The sequence below is a fragment of the Stylophora pistillata genome, chromosome 10 (assembly GCF_964205215.1).
Source record: "Stylophora pistillata chromosome 10, jaStyPist1.2, whole genome shotgun sequence".
In the NCBI taxonomy this organism is placed as follows: Eukaryota; Metazoa; Cnidaria; class Anthozoa; order Scleractinia; family Pocilloporidae; genus Stylophora; species Stylophora pistillata.
The window spans coordinates 7,415,882-7,425,255 of record NC_142528.1 but is presented as its reverse complement, the minus strand read 5'-3'; the positions used below and the strand labels follow the sequence as shown (position 1 = coordinate 7,425,255).

Sequence of the window (9,374 nt, the reverse complement as noted above, 5' to 3'; positions counted from 1 at the left end):
TCAGCTGCTCAAGGCGGGACGACGGACATGCTAAGATAAGCCTCTAAAATAACAAGTGATTATTTGACAGCAATGGCGTGTGTTTTCCTTTTTTTCCAACAGTCTGAAAATTTTGTAACAGGTCACAGTCCTTTACAAATTCGCAAAATTTCCGCATTGCTCTGGCTTCGCCATGCATGTGCTGTCTAAAATAATACCCATTATTCAGATGGAAAGTTTAATATTATTTGTTATACAGTATATAATCAGCAGTTTCGAAAGAAGGTTTGTCGGAAAAAATCGTAACCCAGAAAGATATTGTGATTAGTTTTCAAGTCCCTTGACCCTAGGATCTTAAAGTAATCTGAGAAAAAGTCACAGTAAGGACAAAGCATTGCAGTTTCGATGAAGTTATTTATTTATCTATTTGATGTATAAAAATTAATTGATTGCCGAAAACCCAGATTACCTTTCGAGATTGTCGCTTTCACTTTTGTCCTTTTTTTTTTTCGACAACCTTTCTCGAAATAGCTATATATATGTAAAAAGGTTATACAGTCCCGAGTGACAAACTTTCGGACCACAAGAATGAGACTGAGGATAAAAAAAGACGATCCGACCAGAAGATAAGCCCGGCAATGGAAGGTTATAATTGACACCGGCATTTGATATCAACTCCGAGTCGGTACATCCAGCATAAAACATCAGTGTTGTACTTATCCAGCCCTGAAATTCAACAATAAAATTTGTAATAAACTCTCAATTAACCGCGGTCGGCTGGACGTTGTTACAAAGGTCGGCTGGGTGTTGTTACAAACCTAGTTAATCATCGGCCAATCAGAAAAAAAGGAGAAAATTATAGGATGTTGATGGAATCTCAAACCAAACCTAGGCCTGTTACGCGAGAAAACTCGAGTGACACTTTTGGTTATGGTCTTGTATGGTCGGTAGAATGACGCAGGGTTTCTACATCAATTAAAGAGCGAAATTAAAGAAAAGCAACGCATTTTTCGGATTACAAACGTCATTTCGCTAATAATTGCTAGTAGAAGACACTTCGTTAAGAGATTGGTCCAGAAAACTTGCGCCTCTTTCTCGACCAATCAGGTTCAAAACTAAAACCAACCGCGACTTCGTCACTCGCCGCGTCTTCCCGCGCTTCAGGCAGATTGCTTGTTTTCACTTTAAGTTCTCATTGGCTCCTTGTGACATCTTCCTTTGCTTTGATTGGCTGTTGTGGTTGCTTTGGATTTGCTTTCACCACACTCAATCGAAAAGTGATCCAACATGTTCACTGATATCTGCAAGAAAAACTCACCTTTCCAGAAATAAAATCTCCAACTTCATACCCTTCAGCAACACCGGCACTTAACGTGTTTCGTTGTTGCGTCTCGGTTGTGGTAAAGGTACAAGAGTTTGAAGAAGTTGTGCTAGGTTCAATGATAATTGATGGTAGTCTAACAAATCCAAATTCCAAAATGAAGGTCGCCATATTAAGGAAGAACAACTTGAGAAAGACAAAGAACGACGATACTCCAGTTCCAAAGCGGCTTTCAGAAGAAACAGATGAAAGAATCAGTGAGTCCTCATTTGAGAAAGCAACAATAGATTTAATACAACATTGAATTTCTCTGCCTTTGTTCCTTTGTTTCAGCCAAAAAAAATGAATGAATAAATAAATGAATTGATAAATCATTAGAAAACCAAACTGAGCAATCTGACTCGTGTTACGATTCCAGTATAGAAGATAATTCTGGAATCTCCTTGAGTAAGTTTCGTGCGTTTATGGCGGATGTAAAACGATTGAGATCAGTTATACAGCTTATGAACGTTTCACAAAAGGTAATTGAGACTGACATGGCAATTTTATCTCGCCCATTTCCTGTTTGGTAATTAACCATACTCTTCAAGGTAAATAGCCTACGTGACAGGGAGTAAAATCGAGCACTAGTGTCTAAAATCGGACACTCGTACCTAGAATCAGACACTAGTCTGTAAAATCAGACACTAGAGTCTGAATTCGGACACTTGTGTCCAAAATCTGGCTCCAGTGTTTAAAATCGGGTACTAGTGTCTAAAAGCAGACACTAGTGACGAAAATTGGGCGCTAGTGTCTAAAATCAAACATCATTGTCCAAAATATTTGGACAGTGATGTAAGGGAGTAATGGAGAATTAGAAACATGAAAACTCAGCCATACTTAATAAATAAATGCTATCTGAGGTGTATACTTTGATTCAAGGGATAGCTGTCCTACATTTTCTTGTTATAGAAATAAACAATCGAAAAACGAATTTCTTGGAGTCTGAGCTTCTCGTCGTCTCTTCATTCAGTCGCACTTCGTTACAATAAGGGCTTGAAGAGATTATGACCATGTGGATTTTCACTCTACAAAAGTTGAGCAACGGCGCACCCACCCCTCCCTTAAACCAACAAAAGCCACTCGATAACAAGTTAGGGCAGGAGCCCATTACTCCTTCATGAGTCAGGAGTGGGGTAGGTGCGCGGTTGTTCAGATAGGAACATGTATCTCCTTTATTTTTATTTCCCAAATTTCTTTTTACTCGAAATTAAACATTTAAAAGTTCAAGGTACTTTCAAAAGAATATGAACTTCTCTTGGTACTTTTGCATAATTGAACTATTCACTGAGAAACTGTATGCCAATGTTTGATATATGAATATTAAAAGAAAGGTAGTCGATCAAAGAACAGGGACGTGTTGATTTGCATGTTTTGCCAAAATGGCGTCCGAGCGAAAAAATACTCTAAATTACGTATGCGCAGTGTACATGTACAACCATGATACATTTTCTACAGCGTGGGTGTGTTCTAAAGTAAACTTTATGAGAAAAAAGCATTCTGACAATTCGAATATTGATAATCACATTCCTCTCGGCCAATCAGCGCAAAGAAACTTTTTTTAATCGTGTTATTCGCTGATAGATTACGTTACTTACCATGGCGACTTGCATTTTGGTAGCTTTCCATCTCGAAATACGCTGTTTTTTCAATCTTTGAGCGTTTTTCATCGACTTCCTGCAATACAAAATATTCATATTTTCTTAAAGGGAAACAGTGAAAACATTATAATTACAAGTGAGATTAACGTTTGAGATTAAAAGCGAGATTTAAGATTCATGTATTCTTTCGGTTGATTCAACAGAGGCACACTGTAACGAGGATTGAAAAGCGGATGGTTCGAGCGTCAACCCTTTGCTCGGCCTCGTTGCTCGCTGCAAGGGTTTAGTTATCAAACGGGAGCGTAATAAACAAGACGCAAGAGGCGCAATACGTCAAAAGAAGGATGCTGGGAATGGATCGTGCCAAACCTCTTCTTTTTTCATTATCGCGCCCCGCGCCAGCCTGGTACTGACCATTTGCTCAGGTAAAGGGCAAAAGCTAGGGATCTCAAACTTTCAATAGTTATCAAGGCGGGTTTTCTGCTTTCCTCAAGCTAATAATCAAGTAGAAGTGTTACTTTCCAGCCGAAGCAGCTCAAGTGTTCTTTAAAACTTATACTGACCGATCTACACTCAGGCTGACCAGTTTTTCTATCAGCACGCCCAACCTTCGAGAAACTATAAGGAACTAGCAATTTACTTTAATAGCTTGTTCCCCCGTGTTGTAAAGACGGTTTTAAAGTATAGTTAAATTTGTGTGCTTATATCAGAAAATAAAGATTAAAAAAGTAGACTTGTCTGCTCACGTCAGTAAATAAAGAAAAAAAAACATAACTCGAGTTTGTTCAATCGTACGGAGAAATTTGAAGGAATTGCGTCAGTCTCCGGAAGCTAAACCAAACAGAACAAACAACTTGCGTCCATGATTTTTTCTGTCAATTTATTTCCTTTTCGTCAAAATGAGACCCACTGAGATTTAATTTGTACAAAATGTTTCAGAGATAGCTGATCGAGGCTAACGCTGGGAATAAAAGCTTTCTAGAAACACCACAGCGGTTTATCTGCCTTGAACAGCTGCTAATTGCAAAGTGTTTTATACTTGCTCGCTTACGCAGCACAACGGGTTCTCTAAAGACTAATTTCTTTTTTGAAAAAAATTAACTCTCATTTATTTTTCAAGACGATTTTAATTAGACATGAAGTGCACCTGATCGCGAGAGAACAAGCGAGTGCATCAATTTATTTCTTTTGACACGCAAAACAAAAATCCCCGTCCAATTACGTGATGCAAAAATAGACGCAAACTCCCCAAGGTGTTACGATCATTCACCTTAAATTTCTTGCGAAATTGACAACATTACCAAATAGGAAAGTTTGCCATCATTTTCTACATATTTCAGGACTAGATTAAAAAAAGAGGATAGCAATCGGAATTTTTTATGCATTTGGTTTGAGAGAACCGTCTTAAAATTTCAAGTTACACACCTTTAAACTTCGTCTGAGCCTCTCTACGATTTATTGTTCATCAAGGAGTTTAACAATAACTTAATGAGTGTACGAACAACAATGCCGTCTAAATGCTTTGTTTTGATGAAACAGATCGAAAACGTGCGACCAAAACCTAATTTGGAAATAATTACCACTCGAAAACAAGTTCATAGAACTTTGTTTGTGGATTTCGATGCTATTGGCAGTAATGACTCCTTAAACCTCAGTAAACTCTTTTTTGCTGATTACCGAGACTTCAATGATAAACGCTTTGATTCCCTTTACTTGTGCTGTAAGGGCAAATTAATTATATTTCTGAAAAATTGCATCATCAGGAAAATATTACAGCAGCCTTCGTTGGCAATCGCAAGTAATTACTTAGCCGATTCTTAAATGAACTATTATTAATGAAAAGAAATGAAAAATACCTAATCAGACAGCAGGTGTGTTGTTATGGTCACTCTATTTTGATGTCCACTGACAGAAGCCATGCAGTTAAGTCCCTTATAAGTTTGATATTTGTCTACTTGGTTGGTTAATGCAGTTAAATAACAAATACGTGATTCACTCGAGCAAAGGTAACTAACTGCTCAGTCTGACTTTGCCGAATGAAAAATAGACCGGGCAATTCGGCGAGCATGCGATCGAAGGCATGACCGTACCAAATGCAAGTTCACAAATAGCAGCTGTGGAGCTTTCCAAAGCGAGGGGTTAAGCGAGGTCGAAAAGCCATCATCACTTTGAGATTAGCCTCTTCTATGAGCTTTTGTGCTGCCCGCGGGAGTGTGAATGCTGCCCGCGGGAGTGTGAATGCTACCCGCGAGAGTGTGAATGCTGCCCGCGGGAGTGTGAATGCTGCCCGCGGGAGTGTGAATTGACCTGATGCCGGATTCGGAGCGGACATTTCCTTGCGATCGCGGAGTCTGTTGTTCAGGAGTGTCCTCTTCGTCTGATTGAAAATGCTCGATGTTCAAAGAGCCTTCCAAAGTTACACCACTATCTAAATCTGTATTATCGATTAAAACTTTCGTCATGATATTTAGAAATGGACTGAACACTCATCCGGTGAGGGTTAAAATTCATTACAACTGCTCTTTACGAGGGATAATTAGGCGGATGTCGACTCAATGATGCGAAAATCTTTACAAAAACGGAAGACGATAGTGGTCGAATATCAGTTCCAACTAACACTGATGCATACTGTATAATTGTTAGAAAGGACAGTGTTTAATATCACTTGCAGACTTACCCTTAGCTGGTTCCACTCGGTTCATGCCTGCAACGTTTTACTCTTTCCTGTCTTGACGAGGCATAAGTCAAACTAATCTTTGAGTACACATACGAGTGTGTTTTTCACATGCGAGTGTGTTTTTCAGTTATGATATGAATTATGCATTATTTTTAGTTCGTTTCCAGGAAACGATCATGGATGGTGTTATAAATCTGGAAAATTTGGAATGGCTTCATTAAATTAATCCGAGGATCACAGACGTGAGTGCAAAGTATGATAATTTTGAATAGCAAATCTTTAATATGCAGGGTGAACTTCATTAGGCCACCGACGTTTGAAATCAAATAATGTTCAAACTACAAAAGGTGTAATCAAAAAGTCTCTTAATGTCCGGGCTAAGCTGATTCAGCTACAATGCTTGATATACGCTTGAGTGCATCTTTTTTGTTGCTTTTTTTAGCAAACAGCTGTTTCATACCAAGGTGCGATTTAAATGTTCAATAAGTACGTACAAATAAAATCAAAGGCAAACATGCGTAGTCACAGCTGAACCAACTGAAGATTATCTTAATCTGAATTTATCAAACGGTCGATTTGGTAACTAGCATTCGATTCAAGACAAGTCGTGGTAGCTTCTCTGTATACAAAAGAAAGTCAACATCAAATCTGAACGATTTCTTTCGTTAATCAATATCACCCATTAGTCCTGTCGAACAACATCGAATCATTATCTAATAGACGGAATAGTGAGATTATTTTCGGTTTTCATGGATACGCGGTCATATCAGATCATATTTATCATATCAGTGAACCAACTGAACATATTCATATTTATCATATCAGCGCTTCTAAACAGTTGTAAGACATTCCTCTTTATTATCTTTTGCTCCTAAAGGTTTTTGTAAAAAATAAAATGCAAAAAAAGTGTGAACTAGTTGATTTCGTAGCCAAGGGTTCGTTAACTGATAAAATTGACGTAATCGAGAGCGAAATTCGTCCCCAAACTGTTTCAAAGCTGAACGCAGAAACACTTCGAATACAATTCTTTGCTTCTGTAATGATCGATTAGCTGCGGAAGATGTGACTGTCATATACAATCGCACAGCGAAAGACAGGAGACTGATTTCCTTTCTATTTCAAATTAGTCTCAGATCTAGAGTCAGATCTAGAGTCAGTGTTGCTCTGTTTTGTTTACGATTTTGATAATTAACAGGGTATATCTGGCGACCAAATAGCCCCAACCAAGTGCACGGGCATTCAACATGAGCGAAAGTGCAGGCACAAGAGAAACCGCTTTCGTCACGTTGACAACCGCCGTAATTGGCTTTCAGCTCGACTCCACTTAGCAAAAATCTGGATCAGGCGACTGACTACCAACCAATTTTGTCCGCCTGGAGCATCTCGTTGTCACCCTTCGCTAACCTAACTGCAGTCGGTTGCGAACATATCACAACCACATTTAATTGAAATGATGAAAATGATATTAACAACAACAATAATGATGGTGAATAATAAAGATAGAAAATATAGGACGAAACCATCTGACAAAGAACAGAGCTGTCCACAACCAGATGAGATCGTCCAAATTAGATGGAAATGTTCAAAAGAGACAGAAAAGACAGTACAATCCTAGAATAGACGAACTTTCCGAAGACACGAAACCACCGATAATCAGACGGAACCGTCAAAAAGTGGTTGGAGTGTACGAAATCAGACGAAACCGTCTGCAAATGTACAAGATTGTCAGAAACTAGAGGGAACCGTCACAAACTTGACGGAGCCGTACAAAATAGGACGGCAGAATAAATGGTTACGTGTTAGCCAAACTAATGGAAGTACCCCCCCTCTCCCAAAAAAGAGGATCACCCAAAATTGGGATATAATTTCGAAGGATCTCTACGAATTAAATGGGCGGTAATGCTGATCCATTGAATCGCAAATGCTGTTTGTGGTTTTGAGCTAAAACTGAGAAAGTATCAAATTTAATAGACAGAAAGGAATAAACAAGGGTATTTTAACTTACGCATTCAACTCAGGAAGACTGACATATAATTGCAGCTCAGTTGTGCTTTTTATTAAGCAATCACAACATTCTACATTTAATCTCCCTCATGAGAAATTTTAAATTACCAAGAATTTAATAAGTACTTGTGCGACTCAGTGAAACTGTTTTGCTATGAATTCCCTCGCTACTTTGCTTCACACTTTACATCGATGCCGCTGTGCAGTGCTAGGATTATTCAAGTTTGGTATATACCACACAGGTTTAACTTACTGTGCTTCGCGCGCGCTGATTGGCTAGTTTGGAAGTGATAACCTAGTAGTATTCACTTCCAAGCACTCTGAGACAAAACCGCGCGTCGAGAGTTTAATTTCCGACTTTTTTTCGGTATATTGTCAGAAATAAACCAATTCTTGTTGAATTTTTTTTTCTTTGGTTTTTGTGTAGTATATACTAAAACAATTAATCACTTCGTATGTTTACCTCCACTAAGGAGAATAATTGTTAATAATACTGAAACTTATTGTTCCATAATTCGCAAAAAGTGTAAAGAGAAAAGTCAGAGTAGCAAGCACTATTGTTACTAATAATAATGCTAATAATGGAAACCAAAATTTCAATAATTCATAAATAGCCACATCATCCCTCTGCTGGAATGAGAAAACGCTCTAAGAATAAAGTTGAAGTACACAGGAATCTAGGGTAATTTTTTACATCTGATATTCAAACAAAATAAAGAAACTGAAAACAATTCTACTCATTCTAACCAGCGAAGTAATGGAAACGTAACTTCTCTACGCAATTTCAATTTCGAAAAAACGTGCAAAAGAATTTACTTTCATTTCAGCTGGATGATGCCATGCTGTTGCAACATCAAACTCTCCGAGCTAATCTACAACGGAGAGTATTGTAGCTCTAAATTACAAATACCCAAACTCACTTGCCGCAGTCTCGTGAAAATGTTGAAGGGTTCCTGTCACATAACTATATTCTCGACGACTGAAGGCAATTCATAACAAATGAACTTCGTATTAACCAATCAGAAGAAAGAAATATCCACAGCTGATACCAATACCTAAAAGTATACATAGCCGGTCAAATTTCTGAATGTCCGACGAACTACAATTCATTCTCATTTTGCATACAGTCTTCATGCAAACGCATACAACCGTACCCTTAATCATCAGAATAAAAATATCCTCCATATCAAAGAAGTAGCTAACACTAACAACGTCTTAGAGGACAGTTCACATCTCCTTTTCTTGTAACTTCATCTTTTTAACTCCTTAGAAGACGACCATCGCCAAACTATGCATTTGTTCAGTCTTTTACCAAATACTTCCGTGTTCAAAAGTTTTAACTTTATCACCTTCTCAAATATTGACAGCAGTAAATGCATCAGCTATAGCTCCGTGATGAAGGAGGGCATCTCTTAACAGTTACAAACTTTGAAAAATTGGTAAATTTGTAGGTAACTTCACGAACTACCGGTAGTTAGAACTTAATAGAAGGCTACATACGGTGTCACTGTGGAACTCTTTTCGTATTACACATTGCTGTGTTACCAAGCTTTCTTGGTGCACTTCATTACTACTTAAACCTTGATACTACAAGACAGAGAAAACTCACAACCACTATCTAAATGTGATATAATTGGGTCAAACTCACAATTGGATTCGTTCAAAAAGTTGCCTCTAGGTGCGAAATGACAAAAACCTACAGCAGTACCAGAAAATTGAGACAGTATTCAGCAATTCAATTCCACAGGGCAGA

General features: G+C 38.1%; 1 protein-coding gene across 1 annotated transcript; it reads right to left on the bottom strand.

The window, feature by feature from the left end:
- LOC111347319 (uncharacterized) lies at positions 1 to 3,417 on the bottom strand. The gene is made up of 3 exons (XM_088736449.1): positions 2,938 to 3,417; positions 1,298 to 1,529; positions 1 to 705 (listed from the first exon to the last, which is right to left on the bottom strand). Exons 2-3 carry the CDS (start codon positions 1,469 to 1,471, stop codon positions 511 to 513), a joined length of 369 nt encoding a protein of 122 aa, XP_088592575.1. The 5' UTR covers positions 1,472 to 1,529; positions 2,938 to 3,417; the 3' UTR covers positions 1 to 510.
- Positions 3,418 to 9,374: the final 5,957 nt, after the last annotated feature.